At 40.3% G+C, this 27,931-nt stretch overlaps 1 protein-coding gene, 1 long non-coding RNA gene and 1 other non-coding gene across 4 annotated transcripts; 1 reads left to right on the forward strand and 2 right to left on the reverse strand.

The window, feature by feature from the left end:
- The first annotated feature begins 2,433 nt into the window (after positions 1-2,433).
- LOC108269520 (uncharacterized) lies at positions 2,434-13,240 on the forward strand. 2 transcript variants are annotated; one of them, XR_001813479.3, is made up of 4 exons: positions 2,434-3,808; positions 4,011-4,174; positions 4,533-4,776; positions 6,628-13,240. It is a non-coding gene; the product is annotated as an uncharacterized LOC108269520 (long non-coding RNA). The 2 variants fall into 2 exon arrangements; XR_006983050.2 differs by having other exon boundaries at positions 4,011-4,776.
- Positions 7,660-7,765, reverse strand: LOC124628535 (U6 spliceosomal RNA). Its single transcript, XR_006983108.1, has one exon. It is a non-coding gene; the product is annotated as a U6 spliceosomal RNA (small nuclear RNA).
- Positions 13,241-21,695: 8,455 nt separating the features above from the next.
- On the reverse strand, positions 21,696-26,692 carry zfp36l1a (zinc finger protein 36, C3H type-like 1a). Its single transcript, XM_017476537.3, has 2 exons — positions 26,502-26,692; positions 21,696-25,075 (listed from the first exon to the last, which is right to left on the reverse strand). Exons 1-2 carry the CDS (start codon positions 26,556-26,558, stop codon positions 24,014-24,016), a joined length of 1,119 nt encoding a protein of 372 aa, XP_017332026.1. The 5' UTR covers positions 26,559-26,692; the 3' UTR covers positions 21,696-24,013.
- Between the last annotated feature and the right edge of the window lie 1,239 nt (positions 26,693-27,931).

The raw sequence follows: 27,931 nt of genomic DNA on the forward strand, positions 1-27,931 counted from the left end.
AGGACAGTTTCAGTTAAAAGCCTTGCCACTCCAACTGGTATACAAGCGACTATTTTTCTGGGCATTGTATCATACTTCTTTAAAAACTGCCAAATATAGGGTTCAGGATAGAAATGAGACCAAACAGACAATACTGTGCTTCAGGGAAGGATGATTTGAAGATGGGTGGTGCTTACTTTTCAGTGATATCTATCCAACTTTTTTATGAATTTGCAGATATAATCTCAAACCTGGTTGTTTCTGTAGATAAATTGTTGGAGACTTTAATATTCATTTTGATAATCTACAAGACCCTCTGAGGATACGTTGAGTGTCCATTCTAGAGTTCTTATGGGTTAATCCTTGTATAATAGAACCCACAATAGTGGATACACTCTATTTAATACTGATATTTGGATTAAATATAGAAAATAATAATATCATTTAAAAATTGTCTTAATCATGTTATATGCACTTTTCCACACTACCACGTCAAATGTACAGTCACGTCAGCTACTGTACATAGTTTTATCAATAATATCTCAGAGATATCAACCTTGACTGGATCACTGTCTGACCCCATAGAACTTTATCAGGCGACTGCTTAGAGTCAACATTGTGCTACTCTCTAGATAATGTGGCTCTACTTAAAAGAAAAATAATCAGAGAAAAAAAACCCTATCACTCACACAATTACACTCACACACTTACACATGCACCTTTAAACAGACCACACGAAAAGTAGAATGGAAATGGCATCAAACTTTGGTGATATTCCAAGCAGCATGGAAGTAGTGCTGCTAGATCGGCATCTCTCTTCTCTCCAGAAGATAACAAATATAGATTTTTATTTATACTAGATTCTTATTTAATATTGTAGCAAAGTTAACAAGGAATAAGACCACAACAGAAGCATGCACACTATCAATATTTATTAGTGGTTACTTTATGATTTTTTTCAATGACAAAATTGAAAATATTATGCAAAAGTTCTAACTATTAATTTAAAGCCAGAAAATTTGATAACTCACCATGTAGATGACAATATAACCACATCAGATCAGTGATTAGAATGCTTTCCTCCCCTTTGACAGAACCTATGGTTCTACTACTTCTATTAGAACCACAGGCAGCTAAGCTTTCTGATTACACAGTAACTCTGGATGGCCTTTCAGTTAAATCATGTGCAGCAGTGAAAGACCTTGGTGTGATTATTGACTCACTCTATCACTACATGATGCTGAAAAACTAGCTCATGCTTTTGGCTCTCCCTTTTAGTTATGCTGTGATAGCTAGTCTTGCTGGAGTCCCTGCTTACACTCTGTGCACAATGTACATTTTTAAAACCATTATGGGACAAAAGCACACCTAATAATATGTGTTTCTCTCTTTTCTGCTTCGAGCTATCGTTACCTGAAAATAACTCGCTGCTGTTGAGGATGGCCCCACATGGATAGCCTAAAGCTCACAATCAGATTACTGTGGATGGAACCACACAGACACCCTGAAGATGGTTGTGGGGATTCTTCCTTGGATAGCCTAAAGACTGCAATCGTTAAAACAGTTTACACTCAAGTCTCAATCTTGGAACAGTTAATAACATCTTTTGTGATGACAGTGTCAGGGAATGGTTCTATAGGAAGAGGTAAAAGTGTTTTACAATTCAATCTGAATCAATTTGTAGCACAGAGAGAAGAGGAATACAAAGACAGAAACAATAAAATTTATGTTTATGGTGATGGTACTGTGAGGTTGTGATTTTAAATTTCCAAGGATTTTCATCCTCTGGAAACAAGCTGGAAACACAGAAAGAGTTACACTTATCATTAAAGTAACTGGAAAGACATGGAAGATGATGGACAGACAATAATGTGAAATGTAAAGGATTTGGATACAGTAACAGTATAGAATTCAAAGAGATGTGAAGTTAATGTGAAAAAAGACCACGATGAATCAATCAGCAAATACAGACAAGTGTCTCAGTAAGGTTCACAGATTCTAGAAATGTCTCTGGACCTGTGCTGGAGTGAACATCATTCTTCAAATGATATTCCATTCATCAAGTGATATTCCCTCTAATGGTGTTTTTAGGTTGAGGATGTTTAACATGTTAGGCCAAAATTTTTACTTGGATTGAGATCTTGTGACTTTATAGGCCACAGTATATGATTTAATAATTTTTATACTCATCAATTAATTCAGAAAGCCTTTGTGCGCAATGGAGATGGACATCTTGGAAGAGAACCACCCATTTACATTTACAGCATTTGGCATTACACCCTTGTCCAGAGTGCCTTACTGAACATTTCACAACTGAGCAGTTGAGGGTTAAGGGCCTTGCTAAATGCCCAGCAGTGGCAGCTTGGCAGTGCCAGGATTTGAACTAACAACCTTCTAATCAGTAATCCAACATCTTAATCACTGATGTTTCATCATGGAATAAAGGTGATCAGACAGAATAACTGTGTTTTGATTTTCAATGACTCTTCTCTCTTAAAGGGACAAATCAACCCAAAACTATTCCAGGAAAATGCCCTCCATAACATAGCATAACAGAACCACTGTTTTGTCATTTCATTTCTCACCCATTTGTATGTTCTGAGACTGTATGGTGTGGGAGACTTCAGAGACTGCCATTGAGGTGATAAGGGCAGGAAGTCGAAAAAACAGTCTGGTAGCAGTAATGATGTCTGAATTTTTAACCAGCTGAATGGCAGTCCCCAATTTAAAAGATTGTGAGATCCAGCCAACATGTGGAACATTTAGTAAGATGAAGTGAAAACAGTGTTCCTCCAAACGCATCAAATGTTGAAAGTAAAAGATGACGTACTTCCTATTTTCTGTCCTTGGTGTACTCCTGAATATAGACACCCATACTGCATGAATTGATTTGAAGAGGCAAATAATTGTGCAGCTAGGCCCAGTTTACACTAGTGTGTTTTCGTTTTGAAATGAAAAGGATCCTCGTCCACACTGGCGTTTCCGCTGTATTTCAGAAATGATCTCCATCCACACAACACGACCGAATACGCATGTCACATGACCGCTCATGTACACTGGGCATGCGTACACAAGTGTAAACAGGAAGTTGGTTGCTAGTGACCGCAGGCACAACAAACCGGCGGTCAGTGTAGGGCTTACACCGCTTGAAATTAGATTTATTGCCGATTGCTCTAATCATAGCTTGCCTCTTGCGCATGTAGGCAGCTGCAGTATTATAAAATACATAATTTAACTGCGCAATGGCTGCTAAGAATGACAACAAAGCCAGCAGTTCAGTCTCGGTGTTGTTGTGTGTATGATCAAGGTACGGTCATCTGCTAGGGGCTTGACGAAACAGGGAAGGATATGCAATGATCCAGAAGAGCCAATCAGGAAGCGAATGTGGGCGAAGCCACGCCTTCGTTTTCAAAAGTCTTTGTTTTGGTCTGTTTACACTGAAATGCGATCCCGGAGTTTTCAAACTTAAATGGGGTCTTCGGCGTTTCCAAAAGTCTCCGTTTTCAAGGGTCAAAAACGCTGGAGTAGTGTAGACCACAGGCGTAACCGTAGCAACAGTTACGCGTTTTAAAACGAAAACTAGCCCTAGTATCCAGCAAGCAAACACCTAAGCAGGTGATTGGCAAATGTGCGCCAGTTAAAGCCGGGTGCACACTGTGAACTTTAATAGTCCTTTGCGACTGTTGCTTGTCACACAGTATGAGCATGATCCCCGCTGTAAGCCATGTCTCGGTGTAGGTTCTCAGTTGTCATTAATGTCAGACTGTCAAGACGCAAAAAACGGACACATGATCCACACAATAAGAACCTGAGCTCAGGACTGAACCAGGTACCCTAGTGCTGTGAGGAAGCAAAGCTAGCCATTGTGCCACTGTGCTACCTACTTTCTACTTTAGTTAAATCAAACATTTTAAACCACACAATATACAGTCTGTCCAAAAGTCTCCATACCTAGGGTAAATTAACACTTTTTTAGCAAAATGTCTTCCAACATTTTTCATATTTAGTTTCTATTTTTTTTTTTTTTTCAGATGGCCTTTTAGAATGCCTTTGACAAAAGAAGAATGTATTGAAATCATTCTCATGGCTGGATTGGGAATCTTTCACAAGGTTGCAATGGACTTTTAACAGGAAACATGGCAAGCACATCAGAGACGACACTGTTGCCAAACTTACTTTCAAATCCCAAATGTCTGTAAGTGTTGCAGACCAACCGAAAAGTGAATGTCCACGAACATGCACTTACGAAGGCACAACCGGCGTTGTGCTGGCAAACATAGTTCCCTATATATGGAGCCTTATGTAACACCCTGTAGAATTAACCTATAAAATAATTTTAAATAGACATGAACATAGAGATTATTCTGACAATTGGAATACACCAACATAAATAATATTACGAAAACTAAATATGAGATCACTGGGTTGTCCGTATCTAACATGGTACTAGTATTAGACAACATTTTGAGGAAAACAAACTGAGATTGAGTTTATCGGTTTTGTGTGTGTGTGTGTGTGTGTGTGTGTATGGTGAATGGCCCTTCATTCTCTAGGCATGAGTGGCTCTATTTGGATATTCTCTTCACAAAGCCTTCCTTTGATGTGCTGCTGCTTCCTGCCTCTTAACAGGGCCGCTGTATTAAATTGAGTTTGCCTCCTGCTGAATGAATTAGGCTTTAATAGTGTTATTGATCAGAGAGCCTACAGCTCACACAATGCAGCCACCCAGCACCACACCAGCCACTAAGGAAATCAACATCTTAACGACACATTATATGGACCTGGATCTTTATAAAGGTATGTTGTTTAAGAAAAAAAATTCCTTGTTCCAGCTCAATCTGTATCAGGAAATTTCTTGATGTGTACCTGGAGTTTGTTCGAGCTCAGGGAATTTCATGAGACATGAGAGAAAACATACAGGATGGCTGCTTATATAGCCTGCTCTGTGTGTGCATGAGTGTGCTGATACACGTGTTTGATTCAGTGGATTACTAGGACAGTGTGTCATGTTGGGAGGAGTAATGACTGGGACAGTGGACATAATGCTGCTGTAATGATTAGAGAATTGGCTTCAGACTTTAGGCTGTGAACACTGAAACTCTGCAGGAGGGCAAAGGGAAAAAGGCCGTGTTAGAATGCTGCTAACTCATGAGTGAGATACGGATGTGGGTCCTGGGGTCAGAAGAGGATTCTGGCTGGAAGAATGCAATCTAAATATGAGCATCCCTGAGCTCTACCCTCCTGAATTCCTGTAATTTACTGAATTAAACACCCTCCCTCATCAGTCATCAGCCCAATCTCAAATTATTGCCAGGTGAAATGGCTACACACACACATGCATGCACACACGCACTCACACACACACAAATGTATAAACACACACATATGGTTTTACATAGCACATATGTTCTTGGACATACACATAGATGGATGGCATGATTACAAATTACTTCCCAGATTACCAAAATGCATTAAGGGAGAGACAGAGAGAAGGCTGGGTTGGGGGCATGGTAAGAGGATTCTATTCCTTTCCTTTCATTACACATCAATATTCCAAAACACTTGTGGTTTTTGCTTTCCTTCTCTTTTTCTAAGACTCCCACTGAAACTGTCATGGGTTTGGCTTGAGAGTCACCACTGTTTAAAGCTCCAGCCTCATGGTGCCACAGAGGAATGTTTATTTATCCAACATCCTGTCTCTTATCCGGTCATATTATACAGCCAACTGCATGAATTAAACATTGGACTCCAACGCCATTGTTAGCGAACCATTCCAAAGCAGGCTCTTTGATTTCATAGTATTTGATATTGACGCATTGCTTTGTGTCTTTCCTCGAGTGACTGTGTGCAATGCCATTTGAGTAAACAGTACCTGTTAAAAGACGAGAGCTCTGAACAGGATGAGGGGATGTTGGGGAACTCAAGCGTTTGTGCTGCCTTGTCAGTTATTTGTTCTACTCTTGTTACTTGTAAATTAGGTGAATGAAACCCCACCCTCTTTGCATTGAGAGCTCCTTCCTCTCACACTGTTACTCACATTTTATAAATTAGGTTACTGACACACAGTTTATTGAGAAGCATGTATTACTGATACAATAAAATGTTAATGTAGCTTTAATAGACTTATTAAAAATATAGAATGAAGAAACCTGTTTTTAGCTTTAGCCATCAATTCCAACACACACAGACACAGCTCTTGAGCTTGTTTTGGTGATACCATCAGAAGATTACATAGAAGTACTGTACAATCTGGCTGTGGACTAACTGGACCAGTGCCATTCCAGCAGTGCCCGTATCACTTGCTCCTCCCCAGAATACACTATTTTGACTTTAGACACATAAATAGCCTAGTTTTGGCCTTGAGGCCTGATATCGTCTCGGAAAAATCAAGCAAGGTAATCTTAATCTGCAATCTTCTTAGTCATACTTCCATTGTGTCGGGAATGTCCCATAAACTTTACTGTTTAACCAAAATCTGTTCAGACATTAGAAAAACAGCCACAGGACAAGACAAACATACTTAGAATGCCATGTTTGATTCTAATCATACATCCAAATGAAGATTATGCCAGAAGAGTGATAAGTGATTGAAAATGTTTAATAGTTAAGATTTTTCATAATTTGTTGCCTTTTCTCCTTTCAATGCAGGCCGATGGTCTTTTTAGAGAAGAAGAAAACAAAATGCTTTGGAGGGCATTTAGTAAAGAATGTAAATGTCACCATGCCAATATACACACTTGTGAAGAATTTTGGCTGCAATGACAAAGAGGAACTATTGCAACCTAAAACATATGGCTCTGCTCTTCACCCATCAGGACTGCCACAAGAGAGAAGAAGGGAAGAGTGAAATGGGGAATCCACAATCAGCAGATCTGATCACACATGTGATCAGTGGGCATGTTGATTGAACACAGTGTTAGAAGTGAAGTAAACTAAAGTCCTCTTTGAATAAGGAAGCGTGAAGTGCACCCTGATCCCCAAATCCCTATTGTCACAATAACCAAAAAAAGTGGAGAAACTGTGTGAATGTGTGCACCGCAGCGTGGGTTAAGGCACAGTGTTAAGCCTGACTTTAAAGGGATTTTGTTAGATTTGGGAGCTTTTGTCTAGGCAGCTTTTGAACTTTTTTGATTCAGTACTTTCAGGTTAGTATTTTTAATGACAGTTTTTAGCCTATTTCATGTATGAAGCAAAGGGGGTGTGATTATAAATATATATATTTTAATTCTGTTTATATTTTTATTTCATATGACTCAACACCTCGGGAGTTCACCATCGTCCTGCTTTTCATTAATGCTACATAGCAACCAGGAAATCTGCTGGAAAACCTTGAAGCAGAATTTTGGACTCTACAGCATGCTGTTTAGTTTGACATTTAAAATGATGAGGTCAACTCTGTCCTTGACTCAGCTTTTACTTTAAATGCAGATTTTGGCCTGATTTATTGTATTGGGGCCCTGACACAGAGTGTATTTTTGTAAGTGGATGATTTTTCAACTTTTCAGAATTATTATTATTATTTTTTTTTTAAGAAAACACCCTTCATGTTGATTCACTAACCTTACTGTGTCTTTCCAGTTTTAACGCCTCCTCTATCTGCCTTGCTCTATTCAACTGTATTAGTCTGTTAGCTTTGACTGAGAAGGGGCCTCTGCTTACTGTACTGCTCTATCTCTTGACCTGCTGCTCCTACATTTCTCGATTTTGCGTGTCATCCTTGCGCAGGGGCCATGCTAATCTTCTCTGTATCGTTCCAGTTTTAGTATATGCTGCCGTAACAAGCTGCTCCTACAGCCCTCGCATCTCTCACAGTCATCACACAAAGAGAGACAGAGAGAAGTGAGAGGAATGCAGAGTTGAACCTCCGAGTTCCACACTTAGCCATTCAGTGAGTAACGGTTACTGCTGAGTGCTGGCCTCTGTGTCTGGTGGGGGCAGGGAAGAGGGTGTGAGAGCTTGGACATGGAGTTCAGTGAAGAGGGGGTGGGGTGGGGAAGGGGTCTGAATGGTAACCCCAGGGCACAGGGGGAGAGCAAGGGGACAATAGCAGTCCTGTTTGAGGCAAGAGTGGTCAGAAGGAGACTGCGGCTGTGGGGACAGGAAACCAGGGGAGCCTATGGGAATGCAGATCACTTGGCTGAATTAAACTGGCAGCCTGAGCTTTGATGTGAGCGGAGGGGGACTCTCATATGGTCCAACTTTCACCAAATCTACAACAGCAACCCCCACCCCCTTCCCTTGACTCCTGTGTGCTCACTTCCAACTGACAAAATCCATCCACAACTGACCCTGGTTTTTGTGAGGTGAAGAGAGGCAGACTAATACTAACAATGGGGTGCCCAGTTAAAAAAATTAAGCTATTTTTAAGCAGACTTAAATTTTAATGTCTCGATTAAAGGACCCTTGCTGGGCTGCCATTCATTTGTGTGTATGTGTGTGCACGCTACAGAGAGGCAGTGATTAGGCTCTAGGCCAAGTGCTTCTCTGTCTTGTGTACAAATGGGAAGGAGTAATGGGAAGGACTGCGCTTAAAATTCAACTTGCACACCAGTGTGTACCACCTAAAAACTCCACATGCTTTTCATCCTCTGTCTCCATCTCTGCAGTCTCTAACAACACACTTTGAAAGAAGGAGTCCATTGGTAAGGAGGAACAAGAGGGTTTAGAAAGTGCTGAGTGGAGGAATTAAAAAGAGAGATAAAAAGAAGTGAGCGTGCAAACTGGGGACTGGACAAAGTGAAGCACTAATTATATTTCTTACTGTCTTTCTGAAAACGGCCTCCGTTCTCTCAGTGAGGGGGATCCGTTCTTGTGAATAGCATTTCTTGGCTTTTCTTTCTTTGCGCCTTTCATTCTTTCCTCTCTTTCTTACATCCTTTCCCTCTTTGGTGTCTCAGTAAGGTGGTCTGTGCAGCTTCGGCCTTGTTTCCCTGAGCCTGGATGCATTGTGCGGACTAGATTTTAAGTTGACATATAGAAAATAACATTTTTTGCAGCTTTGTCTTTATATTATAGCATAAAGAGCGAACAAAAATGAAACTCCATTTCACAGATTACTTAAAGCAATGGAAAAACAGTGTGGCTTATTTGTTGTTACATAAGTTTGTAGCACAGGCTAGGCTGCACTTAAAGGCTAATGAAATTGGGGAGTGTGAACAGTTCAGTTGTGAGATGTATCCTCTGGATTGTTTACTCTGATGATGACTTCCAGATACTTTTATTTTGGCTTTGCAATGGCCAGAGGTGACTGGCCTACCCCATCCTCCCCTGCTTCTCTCTCCCTCTGAAACACTTGCTCTTCAAGTCAAGCTATTTCAGGATACTGCTCGGCCAAATTATATTTGCCAAATTAGATAGTGAGGCATGTTTGTGATATTTCGAAACACTACATGTAGGACAGTGGTGTAGTGTGTGACTTTTTGTAAGGAAGCGAGGTCAGCCTGCTACAACTGTGAAAAAAAGTGAAAGAGAGACAGAACTACATTTATTAGTCTATTTGATTTGGTGTTATAACTAGAGCACCAACACTGGAATTATACCAAATTAAAGCCCTTATTTATGAATGCTGAATGTTCATGATTATAATATATATAAAAAGATATCAATTAGACTGTAGTGTTTCCTGTCAGTACATCTCTCTCTAGAGCATTACTTTGGTACTGTCAATACAAAAAAAGTTATAATAACAGAGCCAGTATAATTATCTCTAATGACCACTGCACTACTAAAACATGAATGTGCATACTGAATCAATGCAAATGACATACCAAAGTTACATTATGTATCTGTGGGCAGTAGTAGCTCAGTACTGATTATAAGTTTGTGAGTTCAAATTTCAGCATTGCCAAATTGCCACTGTTGGGTCCTTGAGCAAGACCCTGTCTAAATAGTAAGTTGCTTTGGATAAAAGCATCAGCCAAATAAGTTAAGGAAAGTTTTATAGCCTCCTAATTTATTTTTAAATGTGAGGATGATTTGCATAGATATCCCAGAATTCTTACAGTGAATAGAGCATTTCATATACTCTAGACCATATGAGACTGAACTAAAATAAGTGTTTATTAGTCTAAAACCTCACTGTGTTTCTGCTCTGAGTAAATATACTGAATATGGAGAAGTGGATAAAAAACATAAAGCCTCTGAATATGAAGTAAGTCACATGGGGAAGTAACTATTTTGAGAGAAAACATATCATCACAAAGAAGCAGGAACGGTTCAGAACAACTGGAGAATTAGAGGTAAAACAAAGGAAAAGGAGCCATGGGAGTGAGTGAGTGGGGGAGAGAGAGAGAGAGAGAGAGAGAGAGAGAGAGAGAGATGGGTTGGAAAGGGTTAAGTGTGTTTCTTGGAGAAGTCTAAATGAGACGAGTCTTGTAATCTCAGTGCAGGAATGCAGTTAGTGCACACTGCTGAACACTCCCTAAACCCTGGCTCCAATCCACTCTCTCAGCACACCACACAAAGGCCTCTTTGTTCTGCCTGCTCTTGAAAAGCAATGCTCCGTCACTCCCTCTCCCTTTCTCTCTCTCTCTTTCTTTCCCTCTCTGTTGTGCTGCCTCTCTTTCCTTTCTTCCTGCCGTGCACTTCAGCTGCACTACTTACACTACAGTTCACCTCATTTTTTATCTTTGTGTACTTTGTCTTATGTACTCACTATCTCTCTGTCTGCCTCCCTTTCCCTTCGTTCTGTCTGTTTACTTTTATATATTTGTCTTATCCTCTTTTTCTCTCTCACTAGGCCTGACACCACATTTAATCTATTAACTCAAGACTTTGCTATTCTCTGGCTTTAGATTATTTCTTTTCTTAGTCCATCTTTTGCTGCCCCTCATTCTCAGAATCTGGCCTTGTTTATTTGCCATAGCGTGAGTTCTTGCCAATAAATTAGTCTCAGCATATCCTCCAGAACTGAACCCAAAGCAGAAGAATTTTCAACTTCTTTCCCCCTCACCAACAGCTATTTTAGGTTAGCCACATATTTAATAAAATAAAATGGAAATGGGGTTATGCTCTTTCTTTTCTCTATCGCCATTCTGCACTACTTTATATCCATTAAAAGAGCATTGAAATTATCCACTAAAAAGTGTACTTGTACATACCCATATATCAGACCTGTCCATTGTGCCACCAACAGTAATTTCTCAGTGTAAATGTGCTTTGGTAACCTGAGACATAGCCATACCTCATAGACCAAAGGCATGAAATCCTGTCATATCTTATTGAAGCTGTCACAGACAGGCAGAAGGTGAGACACAAAACCATGATCTGTAATGCTGCCAGCCTCTAGCATTCCCACAAATGACTGTTTCACACCTAGGTTTCACCTTGCAGCACAGCCATATGGTTACAGACCTGTGGAAGCTTGCCACAACCTAAGACTCAGAAACAGTGATGAGTGCAAATCACAGCAGGCCTCCAGGTATACACCCGGCCTTTTCATGCAAACCTTCAATAGAGTTGTGACACTACTGTATTAGTAAAACTACAATGCCATACCATTAGCTAATTTATGTAAAGAGACATTATTCATTAAATGGAAATACTAAACATTCGCTCTGGAAGCCATTGGTTTGATCATTGACGGGTTAGTAGTTGGAAAGACATATGATACACAGATAAGCAGGGATATTTCTGGTACATAAACTCAGCACAGATACCGTATAGTGTTTTTTTTTTTAATGAATGTAAGTTTGCTGTGGCATTCACTACATGTCCCAGTTGATCAGAGAGAGAGAGAGAGAGAGAAAGAAAGAAAATCTAGATTCCTATGTTCTATTCTATTTCCATGCACATATACTCACTGTGTCTGCATGGGTTTTCTCTGGGTTCTCCAGTTTCCTCCCATCTCTCAAAAACATGCCAGCAGTTTTAAGGCCCAAGGTGTTAGAGTGTATGAATGTTTGTGTTCATTGTGCTATAGAATGGACTGGTGTCCCATCCAGGGTGTATTCCTGCCTCACACTCCGTATTTCCAAGATCCACCACGACCCTGACCAGGATAAAGAGCGTACTGTAGCTGAATGAATAAATATTTTCTACCATGGTGCTCTGAATATCTCCTACATCTGGAGTGTGGATTCACATCGCAGCTCCATATCTGAACCAGTTCCAACTGTAATGTTTAAAACCTCACCACAGTACAATATCTGGAAATCCCATTTAAAAAATCAAACCTTCCCACACTTTCTTCCCTCCTACATCAGTATATAAAGATTTGAATATTTTACTGGGATTCTTTCATGTAGGTGTTGATGTGCAGTGGTGGTTAAACCACAGCACATCAGGAAATATGTGGGCCGATTTATAATCATTAGAGTGTTATGACCTAGTTTCTCTGGGGTTCAGCCTCATTAGGCCTATGCAGTAATGTTATGGAAGGCTGTCTTAAAGGAGGGGGGCGTACCTGAAGGTGGTGATCTCTTACTTCTTGGTACAGGACTTGATCTTGCAAACGCTGATTTTGCAATATTCTTCTTTTTATATTACTGTTTAAACTAAGATAAAAAGATCAAAAAGGCCTAGGCTCATGTGATTCACAAAGTAACAGGATTGTACTCTAAAATAGGTCAGTGTAACCTTTTAGACCTCCTACATATTAAAGCACTGAGGTGTGCGGTCAACACACATTATGTAATTACAGGCACATGGTCTGTGCCAACCCTTATAACATGAGTTGCACTGGTATTAATGCATATTATGCATATTATGCAGTTAGGTAAAAACATGTCTGTGCTTCTTCTTTGTGGCCTGTTGTTGAACAAGTGAAAGCAACATGGGAGCATATGCAATAAGTAAATTAGTGACACCAAACATTTCAGCCTGTCTGGAAAGGTAAAGTTGAAGTGCTCTTTTTGTTTTTCTCTCAGAAGGATTGTCTTTGTGGAGAAGGTTTTTGTTAGAGGGAACCTAGGAGTAGGTGGATAAGACCATGTTAATATTATTAGGGTAAGATTTGTGACAACACAGGTTTTAGCATGCAGAACCTCTTCAAAGCCTAAATGTTTATGGGAGTAAAGGATATGTATGCTAATTGCAAAGTGGTTATGGAACTCTGAGTCATTCCATATTAGGAAAAACATTAAGGATAGTTTAAACTTCTTTTTCCAAATTAGTGCCTTTTGTACTCTATCTGTGTTTCTGTACTGTGAAGAATAAAATACTATCATTTTAATATACTAATGCATATAACTTTGTACATATCATTGTAGTCTCATCTTTGTGTGAGATCTACTGTGTATACATGTGTGTGTGTGTGTGTGTGTGTGTGTGTGTGTGTGTATGTGTGTGGGTGGGTGGGTGGGTGATGAGGGACTCCTCTTTTGGGCAGTCAGAGAGTAGGCCTACAATGGAATGCATTGTTCCAGCCCATAATCAGAGCGGACATGGAACTTGGCTAGGAGGATCATCCCTGCAGCCCTGGACACAGCTGCCGTGACTCCAGTTTATAGTCCCTGCATTCTGCTTTCATCAGCAGCCCTCTCTCCATCTCTCTCAATCTCTTTCCCTTTCAGTCCTTGTTTTTCCCTCCTCAGGCTGCTCTGTGGCGCGGGGTCCAATAGACGAACCACAGAAAACAACACTTAATGAATTCTCCAACATTTTTTGGGCATTTTCATGGTTTCCTCTTTCCATAAACAAATACAGTGTGGCAAGCAAAGAGGGATGCTAATACAACAGATTTGGCACTATAATCATAAGCTTCGTACTGAGTATGGAAATACTCAATAAATGGGAAACTTCAACTGTACTGCTCTCTTTCCAACAGCCGTCTGCTTTCACCTCCGTCTTATAATGTCTGGAGCAGCCACTTGCCCAGTGGAAAATGCAGCCAGTAACAGATTAGACCTCCACTAGAGAAGTAAGAGGTTTATTGGTTGACCTAGCTCACAGTCTCACGATGGTGTGGCAGTGTTTATAATAAAATAAAACCTAGGTCAGCTGTGAGGCCTGCATGTCATCAGCGCATTAAAAAAAAGACATGAGTGCGATCCCACAGTCAACTCAGTTTCCACACATAGAGCCATGCAGGGAGTGCCACACCTTCACATTCACTAATATACACAGATGATAAAAAAAAATTGGCTCTGCTGTGATTTTCCCTCTGCTCATGTTTAACTCCCTGCCCTCCAAGCCTGCATGTCAGAGCCCTGTCAAGTGGCCTGTCAGCAACGTGCTAAAGAATACTTCTCACCTCTAAGCTTTTCCAATCAGATGGAGTATTGGTGGTGTGTATGTTGGCCGCGTGCTTAGCAGGCTGTGGTTCTGCAGGGTGCTATGTAACAACGGGAGGGGGAGTTTAATAAGGGACATTATGTAAGACTTCAGTCAGGTCTCTCTGGAGCCTTTTAGCAGTGCATTGAGCGAATTGTGTGGGTCCATAGGTCAGGTGTTCAAACTTAGGTTGAGTCCCATATGTTGTACATTTCTCCCATACCCCTGCTGTCCTGCTGTAATTGGCAGGTAATGTTTCAGCCCCTGCCCAAATTTCTCTTGCTATTCCTTGCTCTGGATTAATGACATAGCCATTGGTGGCTGCATACTTGGTAGTGCACCAGAGAGGGGCCAACCGCAGATACATTATATACTGCCAGCTTTCACCAAGGTGTGCATTTCAAGACATCCCTCCTCCGTATTTATATGGCACTTTTTGCTCCTGCTAAATTAAAACTAGAGGGGGCACTGTTTATTTTGTACTCTGGTTAGATATCTGTAACTGTTTCCAGGAGGCCAGATTCACCATCATCAGTGTAAATCAGAGCAGCACATTCACTATAATTTGCTATAGAAAAGGTCTATCAATAAAATACCAATCTTTACTCACAAATAAACAGGGTAAGCACTGTCACACAACTGAAACCCCAACCTACCCAAGTCTTCATGAAAACAGTTGCTAACATTTGAATTGGAAAGTAGCATGCTGTGTTTTTATGTGATGTTTCTCCATGGGGCATGACAGTCTGCCAAATATTATCAGGCATGGCTTCTTATTGTGAGGCTGCATAACGGTGGGTGTGTTAAACCTGTATCATGTAGTGTAAATGCCAGCCATTGCAAGAACATTCTATGAGGTTTTAAATGAAGTGTATTTTATGAAGCAATGTTTGGTTGCCTGCAATAGGGGAATAGCGTGTATGTTCCCTTGATGTTGAGAAACTTTAACCTGCATAAAATTTTGTATTTAGCTGATTCTGACACATTGTCTATCAATGCTCGCACACTGTGACTAAGAGCTAATAGACAAACATAACATTTCCTGAGAATCTGACTGAATCATGACTGATCATGTTGTAGGCCTGGCCTTCATTTGAAGAGCGAGATGGAGAGAGAGAGACAGAGAGAGAGACAAAGAGAGAGAGAGGGAGAGAGACGCGTAAGGGAAAAGCGTTGTATTAGTACAGTCTCTCTTTTAAGCCCTTTTTCCTCACCCTTTCATCATCCACTGGGGCTTGTGAATGACAGTAATGATTATTTTAACATTTCTTTCTGTGTCAGGCCGGGGTGGCTGACTAGACGATCCAATACTCTCCGCACAGGCACAGGAAGTGTGGCCAGCCAGCAGAACGTTTCTAAAGTAAACAAACACCCACTCAAATCCCACATACCCACGCTACTCAACAGCAAACTATCTTCTTATTGGCAATGCTACAAAAAAACGGAGAGGACTATATCTTATTATATCTCTCTATTCCAGTCAAGGCACAAATGGATTGTGGAAAGTTCTCGTGCATATGAAGACGTTGACACACCTGGAATGGATTAGCAAATTTAGTGTAAGATGGGTCACATACTGTATATCATGGTGTATGAATGCAGCTATAGATTAATGAACATGTATAAGAATGAGTGTTTTTGTATAGTAAATGGTACTTCCTAGCTTAAGAGTTAGAATTATCTCTCTTTTTGTAGTACACATGACTTGTAGCATGAAGGCGAGTCATTTTGGGTAAAGGGCCAGAAACACATACACATACAGGTGGTAGATCAGTTAGTCTGTGATTTATAAAGGTCTCTGACTTTCATTGTACAGCTCTTCCTCTAGATTCTTCAAGCTGTCCTGTTTGGTATGCAGAAACATTGCCTGACCTTCTTTCTGTAAGAATAGAGCACTTCATCCTGACACATTGTTCTACTACTAAGGCTGGGACATGTCAAGGCATTGTATTTCCTTGTAACAATGATTGTCTTTTTTTTTAGAAAAAGGAATTTGAACGGTGTCTCTTTTACTAGAGTAGACTGTGCTGCTGAGTTTTCTTATTTATTATCTTATTATTTCCACAGGTAGACACGTGTCTGGGTGGTTGTAGGTTCAAGAGTTTTGTTCACAACAGCCAAAATAACAGTTCTTGTTTGTTGAGTAAATTCTGTCCCAGTTAAGTAGATAAGTTCAAACTTGAGACTGCAGAACCCCTTCTCCAAGGTTAGCAGATATGAGATGAGGCCAGCCTCTAGTGTGTGCAGATGAGTGTTTGTATACTGTGTATACTGTGTTTGGTCAGAGGGTCAGAGTTATGTGTTTGTGACTTTTTTTTTCTCGTGAGTACTAAAAGGGTTACCTCACAACACTTGACCTCTATTGAGTAACCAGTTATTCTAAAACTGCCTCTCCAGCATTTCTACTTCAAGGTAGAGGTTTGGGTTAGAGAACTAAATAGTGAACAGCATTTTTGCTTTTTGTGGTCTAATTCTCACTATGAGAAAATATGTTTTAGTGACCTTTATCAATGGTTCCACATCCTCTGATATTTCTCACCCATACTGTTTCAGTTAACAGCTTTCAGCACCTAGGACACGCTTCAGTCACTATCAAAGCAAGGTGTTTTTGAGAGTCTTTATGTGTGTACTGTAGCTGTGCATGTGCCATGTCTGAGCAGGTTAAAATGCCCTAGGGACAGGGGGATGGCAGGAGCAGGCCTGACTGGTTTCAGGCCTAATCTTGATGGAACATGGCCTCGGAGAAGTTTTATAAACACATTCTGTGTAGAGCTGTTCCCACCCATACAGCTACTCTAATCTGAGCCTTGGGTTTTACGCTGGGTGGCAACTCTATTGTCGGTGGAACAGTTTCTGACCACAGGCTTTGTGTATGAGTGTGTATGATTTTGTGTGTGTGTGTGTGTGTGTAATGTGAACACTACCACACTACATCTGGGCTTCCACAGACACGTTGTCACTTGTCAGGATGTGGCCAGCTTATAATGTTATGAACCTGGTAAAAAGAATGACTTTAACAAGTTCCTCAAGCATTAAGGCCATGGATGTTTCAGGTCTCCTTCAACTGTTGATGTTTGTTATGTCTAGATTTACTCTAATACATATGCTGGTTTGTCTGCTGTTTTCTCAATTATGCAAATATTCATTCTCAGAAAACAAGCAGACAGGTGATTCATTTTAAACCAGTCCTAAGATAAGGCTGATATGTGTATTTTACCCTCTTGTGTCAGTGATTATGCCTCTTATCTGAGGTTTCTGTGAGTAAGTAGGTTATCTGAGTATGGCTCTTCTTGGTACACGCTCAAACTCCCACTATGGGCAATAACAGTTGAGTATGCTGTGTGACCAATGCTATGTGTGGCTTTGCTTGTGTGTGCATGTGTTAGAAAAAGAAGGGCGATTATGGCAATAATCCCTATTTACCTTTGGCATTTACTCATGGTTTATCCTGAAGATAAGCAGTTCACTGGCCTACAGGGAAAGAGTGTGACATGCTGAGACCTGAGAAAGAGAAGACTGTGGTGTTGCTTCACTGCTGACAGGAAACAGATGCACACTGAAACAAACAAGTCTTCAATTTGTTGAGAAGCTTACATGTTTCCTCCTTGATTTGTAATGTCTAAATTAAACAGGTACCTCTGGAATGTGCTGATGGAGCCAGACGGTGTTCCAGATTCTTGTTAGATCATGGTGTTTGCCATATTACATTACAGCTTTTGCCTTACACAAAAGAATCACCATCACACATTCAACAAACATCTGTAGTTACTTGCCAACTGGTGTCTAGTGAAAGCATGATGTGTGCAAATTCTTTGTCTCACAAATGTCTAAAAATGTCTCCTTTCTATTTGTTTTTTTTAACACAAATGCTAAGAGGCTAACATGAGTCAACTGGATGTTGTGCTTGTCTCTTTCTGCGACTAAGAGTAGCTTTGTCCAACCGGCCTCCAAACACTGCATTTACCCAGCAGCCCTAGAATCAACACCACACAGAGAAGTTGAGCGGGAGACTCACAAGAATCAAGGACAGATGTTGTCTTGACAATAGTGTGGCTTTTAGTGCGGCTTTACCTAGGTCTGATGGAGGTGTGATGCAGAATGTACATGAAAGTGAGAGGTGGTTTTGCACTTTAGTGAGTGCGTGCGTCAATTTACCACTCTCAAGTCCCTCAAATGTCAAAGCCAACGCAGCAGCTAAAGCAGACATACCAAGATATTTAACTCATGAGTTTGCCATGAGCATCTTGATTTTGACTATTTGTTTTTAAAAAAAAAACTTTTTCCTGTTATTTCCAAATGTATTGGAACAACAAGGCCAATTCTTTTGTTTTTGCTATACACTAAAGACGTTTGGGTTTTAGAGCAAAAGATGAGCATGAGACAACAGATAAAAAAAATTTCAGCTTTCAGTTCCTGATATTTACAGAAGTATTAACTTAGAACATGGCACCTTTTGTTTGAACCCATCCATTTTTCAAGTGATCAAAAATATTGGAACATATGACTGGCAGGTGTTTCTTGCTGTCCAGGTGTAGCTTCTTAAATTGATTGTTTAAACAATTAATAGCTTAAATGCCTACTCTTGTTTTGAACCCTGGGTTTCATCTGTGAAGACTGCATTTGTTTTTAAAAAGGATAAACCAACATGAACACCAGAGTACTGCCTATGGGAGAAAAGCAAGTCATTTCGAAGAGGAGAAAATGGATGGGAAGGCCAAAGTGTGGCGACAGAAAGGATCTGCTCATGATCCAAAACATACAAGGTCAAGCATGCTGGAGGTAGTGACATGACTTGGGCTTGCATGGCTGCTTCTGGAATGGACTCACTAATCTTTATTGATGATGTAACTCATGATGGTAGCAGCTGAATGACTTCAGAAATGTACAGAAACATTCTGTCTGTCAATTTTACAGTTACGCAAAAACACACTGCCGACACAACAGAGGACTTCAACAGGTGTGTGTGTAGGGGGGAGGGGGGGAGTGTGTAAAAGTTCCAAGTGTCAATCAAGAGACCTTGACCCAATTGAGCATGCTTTTCACCCCCGAAGAGGAGACTGAAGGGAGAAATCCCCTGAAACAAACAATTACTGAAAGAGGTTGCAGTACAAGCCTAGAAAAGAAGAGTGCAACAGTTTGGTAATGTCATGGGTCACCAGTTTGATGCAGTTATTGCAAGCAAGGGATATGCAACCAAATAGTGTGTTATATATTTGAAGGTTGTGTTCCTATAGTTTTGCACACCTAAAAATCGGGTGGTCTGCCACCAAAGGTGTCATGTTCTAAGCTGTTTAACACATCTAGATAGAAATATCAGAAAATGAAAGCTGAAATTCTGATCTATCTTTCAATCTCAAACCCAAATGTCTTCAGTGTATAGCACAAACAATAGAATTGCTCTTGCTTTTCCAATACTTTCAGAAGGGACTGAAGATATGTAGTAGGCATTGACTCTACTGACACTCTGTCTGGTTTTAGTAGAGACTACGCAGAGAACCAAGCAAAACCTTCTAAATGCAGAAACAAGCCGCCATTTCCTAAACCACAAAAGAACAATGTGATGGGGAAACTGCCAGAAAGTTGTTATGAATGATAGGGAGAAGAGTGTGATATTACATGGCTGCATATCTGATGTATGCCATTTGTTGGGCCCATAATAAAAATATTCATAGCCCTGTGAAAGGTATATTTAATTACTAAAGTAGCATACATATTCTGTCAATATGAATTCATAAACAGAAATTAGAAACAGATTATACCCACTATTTGATAAATTTAGAGTTTATAACATTATTAAATTGTCCAGATCCTTGCTACAATATTCTGCATGTAGAGAAGCTCCATATATTTTCCATCACCAGCAAAATATTTTCTTGTGTTGTAATGTAAAACCTTTTGGGTCATGCGTGCCAACAGTGTTTGGTTTATCTAACTGATTATAAAAAAAACTGCCAATATGGACAGAAGAACTGATTCTGATGACCATAGTAGTTCATATGAAGTGATCCAGTACAATTTCTTTTTACAGAATTGCAGTATTTGATCCAACTTGTCACTTAATTCCCTTCAGTCCTCCATGAGTTCAATAAGGTGTATTTAATATGTGTATAAAGATTGCATATTTCTGTGGTTCTGATCAGGGACAAAATTGGCAGTCCAAAACACATCATAATCCACAGTATAATACTCACAGCTCTCATTCTCTGGTTTTCCCCTTAGCATTGTTCGTGCACACACAGGTGTGTGTATAAACACACAATAAGGGAAAGAACAAAATAAGCAAATTTACTCTGTTTACTTTTGTCTCTTTCAAACAGACAAGTCTAATGTTCCTTGATAGACAAATTACAAAGTCTACTAACTGTAGTATTGCACAATCCAGCTGTGCCACAGAACAAAAAGCATGCAGACAACTGCCAGCTGTGCCTACAGTTATGAATGTAGATACACAATTAACATACAATTATATGTGCTGTATCTAATTTCCATTGTGCAGGTGATGGAAACCTGTGCACAATGTTTTGGGGAATCTGTATGTATGTGTGTAGGCCTATATAAAGAAACACACACACCTCCACCCATCATAAAAAAAAAGCCACATCCTGCAGCACTTTTGTAATGTGTGCAGAGCAGTGTGACTTGAACATATAGCATGCACCTCATAAACAGGAAACAGCTCTTTGTTTCATATCACGCATCAAGAAAGTGAAAGAGTACATCGTCCGGAAAGTGTGGTGACTGATAACTCTTCCATTACTCCTCACCTGAGAGAGAAATACATAGTTCCACACAATGTATATATGACAGCTTTTCTAGCCTTTGGTCATAATGCTACTGTGAGCATGTATCTTGTAATCATAGTGACTAATAACCAGATAAATACTACTATATTAGGTGAGACCAACTGACCACTTTATAGTTATGTCTAAAAATAAAGGGATTATATTGTTTATAAACCTCCACTAACAGATCTCAATCACATGATCAGTAGTTGTAGTGGATAAATGACTCAATATCGTGTGTGTATGTAAACAGGAATATTCCACCAACTTGGCAGATTTACAGAAAACCAGACCACAAGTTAACACCTTAAATAATGAGCATGAGCACATGACATGCAGTGGCCAATATAATTCAGTAGCAGAATGATTCACAGTATCTGGTGGTTCTGGACCTAGTCCAGAATTCAGAAAACCCTCCGCTCAGTACCAGTAGGTTTTTGAACATTCAAAGTAATCCAAGGACACTGATTTCCCACCAGCCCCTCTGTGTATTCAGGCAAGCTCAGCTGAAGTTTGATCTGGATAAGATCAATACCCCACCAATCCAGACTACCAATGGCAATGTTTCTCTTAGGAACTCCCTCATTACACAAACTACCATCCATGATAGCATGCTTCTGGAAATTACAATTATCATTGTTTATTTTATTTTAACACTGAGGCAGATCTCCCCACTCCCCCAGTCACTGATTTTCCATGTACTAAACACTCCACACTCAAGAATTTCTGAAAAATATGGGGTTTATTGGTTTTAACTGCAATCAGTCATTACAAAAAAACAAAAAACAAAACAAAAAAAAAAAAAAACCAATCAACTTTATATAAACTCACAGAAATTACTGTAGTGAACAGCAAATGCTGTTTAAAAATACATTCAACAGTTTAGGCTAGATACTTTGTGTGTCTATCCTGTTAACCAATCTTCAACAACTGAGGAATAACTACTCAAACATAGCTTCTGCATCATTATTCAAGGTAAGGAGCATAAGCTCAATGGAATGTATAAAAAGAGGCACTTTACATTTGGGTTGGAAGAAGTATTAAAATTAATCCAATCATTAAACAAAAAGGGACACCTTTTCTCCAACCCATTTGGTCACAGTTATTGCCTGCAATTCATCTAATCAACACATGTAACTGGAGGAACTGCTTTTAACACTGAAGTTTTGTAACCTGCATTGATCACACCACAATCAACTTCACTGAACACAACGCAATATTAAAAATGCACTTCAGGCAGGTACCTAGAATGTAAGCAGAAGCTTTAAGGCCATCATCTTGAATAAAACTCGCTACTATCTCTGGTAACAATGTTCTGCTAACCATGTTCCAGGATATCTAGTGCTCATAATATACAGTTCAATATTTCTGATACTGTATCTTTTATTACCACCTCTGGCACTAAGGGGGAAATGCTACATGCAAGGACTAAACTTGCCTGAATTTAAACAAAAAGGAAAAAAAAAAAAGGGGGGGGGGGGGGTCAAAAAAGTAAAACTGACTACAAAAATAAGATGAATGTACTGATGTCACACTCTAGTGAGTATAAACCAAAGAAACATTAGACCTAATGGTTTTGCAGTCCAATAATTGGGGAAAACGAATGGAAAAATCTACAATAAATAATCAAAACACAGGATTTTTTTTTTGTTTTTGCTTTAAATTAAGTTTCATTTTTATCAAAGTGTAGTTGCAAACAAGTCATTGTAGTACAATATATTAAACTGTGAAAAAAAGAAAAGTTGACAAGTCTTCACAATCTTAAGATTAATACAGAAGATCATAATTTAACAAAAGAAAATATATTCTATCGTTTCATTAAGATAAATACAAACAAAATTAACAAAAAAATGCATATGATCACCAATAAATATGTTTGATAAGTTAAATAAGCAGTGACAAGCAAAACCTTCTGTCTTGAAAGTTTTCTTTTCCAAACAATAATATAACCATAATAACAATGACGAGAAGAAGTCAAATGGAAAAAGGAGGGGGGGGGGGGAGAAATGGAAAGATAATGAAATTACCAAGTGCTCCTTTGAGCAGATTTTATGGAAAAGCAAGTTAGCTTGAAGGTCTAAATTGAAGTTGCAGGAAGTTCAGCTGCACCTTGGGAATGCTGGAATTCCCCTTCACTGATTGGAAGGTGAGGAAAAAGTCAGTGTTTAAGATATAATAACCAGTTGGGTCATTCCTTCACAAGAAACACCAAATGACCAACCACAGTTGGGGGACTGTAGTGGTAAGGAAGTGAAGTTCATTTCTAAGTGAAGGTATCCAATCGTATGATTTTGTGCTAGTTTCTAGGACCAAGCTGGAGCACATGATAAAAACAGAATGTGCCAAATACTCTAACTCCCAGTTTCAATTTCTTAAGTTCATCCTCCAGACTGACACAGTCTGGCATCTAACTAAGGGGTAGAAGAATGCTCAGAGCAAGAGCTACTATACTAGGTTGCAAGAAACTAATGAAAAGTGACAGTAGTCCTTTCACCTTGACATTTAAACCCCAAGCACTTTTTTCTTCTTGATATTAGTCTGCAGAAGACAGCTGTGAATGATTTAAGCATGACTCTAGCGAACCCATTTAGAGATAGTTAGAAGTGTCCTTGAGTGGTACTATGTGGGGGAGGGTCCTCAGAGCAGAACTTTTCCCTGAACACGCCACCTGTGGCTCACCTACGTACTACTGAGGCAGTAGTACCAGGTACAACAGTCTCTCACCTTTCACCAATCCAATTCCTGCTCTAGCTGTTTTGGCACAGTCACATGTCATGGCAAGGCATCTGAGATAAGGCCAAGGCAGCAAACAGGCTTTGGGCAAAAGGGAATGGGGGGGAAAGGTTTTGCTTGTTGTGGTTAAATGAAGATTCAAATAAGAGTTCCCTTAAGTGACCGCATCTTTTTAAAGCCTAACTGATACAAGGGAAGTTTACTGCCCCTGGAAGGCTAAAGAGTAAGCAGGAGGTAGAGGGCAAGTTCACCTCTTGTGCTCTCTGCCCACTGCTGAGTTCCAATAGAGGATCTGCAGCTTATGCACCTTAATCATCCGAGATGGACAGCCTGCTGAAGATGGGCAGTCGGCGGGTGGTATCAAGGATAGGTGATTCTGAGCCACTCAGGCTCCCTCCTGAGCTGCTCTGGTAGCCCTCCTGGTCAGAGAGGGAGTCTGGCTGACTGGACGGAGACTCAAAGAGGTGGGGAGACTCAGACATGGGCCTAAAAGAGTAAGGGGTGTTGGATGGAGAGGATGGTGCATGGACAGTGTGATCAGCACCAGAACCACTGCTCAAGCTGGGACCAAAGAGATTGACCAGCTCCTGGCTGGAGTAAGTGAAGGGATTGCTGCTGGGCCACTCAGACAGTTCGTCTGGAGAGAACATTGGTGGAGGTGTGACAGAGGTGGGGCTGTCTCTTAGGCCTCCAGAGCTGGGAAATCCTGCGAAACTGTAACTGTGCTGGAGCCGTGGCCTTTCCAGCTTGTTGGATGTGGAGAGTGGGGATGGGGCAGCTGGAGGTCCACGGCGCTCTTCTGCATTGTGGATAAAGTGGCAGCGTGGCCCATATGGGCAGAAGCCAATGGTATGGAAGGTGCGGCAGAGTTCTGTCTTGTACTTGGGGTGGCGGCTAAGGCTGCGGAGCTCGTGAATGCCATGGGCAAACTGGCACTTGTCACCGTACTTGCATGCACCATTCTCTTCAAATGGCCTGCACAGCTCTGTTTTATAGCGGCTTGAGTTAACCTGACTGCTTCCAGTGCCGCCAGATCCGGTGCACTTCTGCATCAGACGGTCCCCGGTCTCTGAGAAAGAACGATCTCGAAGTCGGTTCTCTTTGTTGCTGCTGTTGCCCATCCCAGGGCCTACCAACGCCAGATCTGCTTTCCCATTGCTCAGGAACTGGTTCTGGTTGAGCTTGCTGCTAGGCAAAGTGACCGAGTGCCGTCGTTGGTAAACCCCACCAATGGAGGGTGTCCCCACAGCCTTCCTGTCCAGCAGGCTCCCAGTGGGGTTGGAGATGGTCAGATTCACACCAGTGCAGGGCACAGGCATGGTGTGCGGAGCACCAAGTATGTTGTTATTGTAATTCAGCATTTTGTTGTTCTGGAAATCAAAGTACAATAAAAAGTTTGATCAGTGTATAGCTTCATTAAAGTAATCTGAATAAACAGATTATGCATCAACATTACATCATGGAAATTTAAGCATTTATTTTGCCTAGTAGTCTTAGTCAAGGCATAAAAGGTGTAAACAGAGCTCATGTCTTTGCAGTGCTGTCAATCCATTAGGTTCTTTTTATTTTAAAACTCATGAGCTAATAAGCCTATAGTACAGCCAGTTTGGTAAGCTGCCTCCACAGGAATGCATTTCTGTTCAAGTAAACGAAACACACCAAGTGTAAGCAACAGGCCAATGTTGTAGGACAATAAACACCGCTCTGCAGTGACAAGAAACAGCTTCAAACAAGAGTATTTTATGTACATCACCTAGACGCTAATTTACCAAGTCCAATGGTCTCAGTCATATCTTCTTCAGTTAAAATACTCTACTTATGTCCATATAAGTAACAGTGTAAACTATGCATGGTATGCAAAATACATGACACTTTCGGAAGAAATAAACGTCCTTGAGGAGGGATAAAATAACACTGTAGCTGAAAAAAGCACCAGGTACTCTCTGTGTGTGTGTGTGTGTAACAGCTGCTTCCTAGCAAACAGTCTACTTTGTTAAAATATGCAAATTAATTGCAGTGGCTAAAAAAAGCAGTTTGATTTATGTGTCTAGTCGTGCAAAACTACAACACAGCGTGGATGTAGGAAGAACTGGGTAATAGTTAGCAAACTTTACAGCCCTGAACAAATTAGCAAGTTAGGAAGCTAGTCAGACAGATAGCAAACTGCCTACTGAGACCAACTACTTTCTAAGTGCAGTGTGCTCGGGTTGTCTTCTCGGCGCTCTTCTATGATTTCTGCCATTTCTCGTTTCTCGCCTAAACAAGACCACACGATAAGCGTTGGTGGTTTTTACAACTTTAAAAATAAAATAAAAAAAAAAAAACCCCCAACAACACTCGTTTTGTGTTGTGAAATTGAAACGCTGAAATGTGACCGTGAACGCAGTTCATGTTTGTCTGCCTGAGGTCTATTAAAGACAACTAGCATTCAATCTTGGTCCAGGTTTTACTTATGGATAGTTTTTTCCCGCTAAGGCGCGGCGTGGAGTTTAATTGAAAACTTTACCGCCGTGGATTTTCTTAACAAAATGTCGAGAGAAACGTTAACTACACTGGGCCCAGCGCTCACAAACACACACACACACACACACAAATCTCAGTCTACTGCATTGCTTCAGCGAACAAATTCCCGCCTGTTTGACTGTTACCGCCACAGCAACACACACAAAAAAAAACACCACTGTTTATTAACCAGCGCCATTTTAACGCTGATGTTATATATAAAAACAAGTTAAGCAGCGCATTCCACAGCATTAACTGAGCTAAAGGGGAACATCAGAAACTTTTTTCCCGTACCTTGTTGTTGATAACTTCGCTGAAGTCAAACAGAGGCGGCACCACAGCCGTGGTCATTTTCAGAAAATAAATAAATAAACCCCGCGAAACTAAAGGACACTTTGCGGTGTGTTACAGCTGGATTCACGGCGTGTGAACTTTCCCTTGCCCTTACAGAGAACCCCCTCTACCCAGTCTGTACCGCGAAGCGTTCACTTTATAAAACCACGCAGGAGGAGCTACAGGCGCGTCAAGACCCAAGGGCGTTTCGTTTCTTTCTTTCTTTCTTTCTTTCTTTTTTTTTCCTCGGGTGAATCAGGTTTTCCCCCTCCCTCTGTAACCCAGACCTGCACAGCAGCACAGGCCTACTTTCACAATAGTTATTTCATGATCTTGTGCACGCATGTATGCATGCTGTAGCTTGAAAGTAACTAATAATAATAAGGGTATTGTATATGGCTTGCATGTATGCATGTTTGGACAAACTTGTCGAGAAAGATAAATAAAAGCACAAGCACTTCGTTTGCAAGTTTGCATAATACACGACATAAGCAACAGTAGGCTGGTAGCATGCTAAATAGATTTCCTGTGTTGTCTTTATTTTGTGGTTTTTGTCTTAGTGTGACTTTCCTCCTTGCTATTTACAACTGTTTTTTGTGGAATTCAGTGAGCAACAAGTTGCAGAAGCTTTCTCAGTCACTGAATCAACCCTGTTTGAGTTTTTATCTCATTGATTCAGGATAACAGCTAGGGTCAAAAAGTGGTTTTGTTTGCTCACTTACACTTAATTAGACTAAAAACCACATGTCTTTTTCTCTATAATATTAGAAATATCTTGGCCTACATTTTGGATTCCACAACATGGCTATAGGGGAAAAAACCCCGACATATATTCTACAGAGTTTAATTCGGTCTAAAGGGTTCTACATGGAAAGGAAACCCTCGTTTTATGGTTCTACATAGAACTTTCAGGGGTTTACGGCTACCCTATGATTCCTTGCCTGATTTTCCTAATCAAATGCCTTCACATTTTGGTGGTGTAGGCTTGTATTGTGTGGTGTAGGCTTGATCTTACTTTTGGCTTTTGTAATTAATGTAGCTAATGTTTAGGCTAATTTCTAACTTAAAACATCACATTTAAAAGCTCACACAAACATGCAGTATGATTTATATTTTAGTTGGATCCATAGAAAATGCACTTAATTTGTTATAGCAAATATAGCAGCTGACGAATGTGGTTTCAAAACTTCACCTATGGTAATGGACATACTATTTACTATAAGAGTATGTGTTTTTGACGCTTGGCTCACTTGATTACACTTAGTGGATTTTAACTGAAAAGAGGTTCTTTAAGAGGATTACTCCTTCAGGATGTTTTTTTTTTCTTTGCCTGCAAAAGAAATTCAAATCCATAGTGACCTTGCCAAAGTTCTGATAATCATTCTGCTTTT

This window comes from Ictalurus punctatus, chromosome 9 (genome assembly GCF_001660625.3).
Source record: "Ictalurus punctatus breed USDA103 chromosome 9, Coco_2.0, whole genome shotgun sequence".
NCBI lineage: Eukaryota > Metazoa > Chordata > Actinopteri > Siluriformes > Ictaluridae > Ictalurus > Ictalurus punctatus.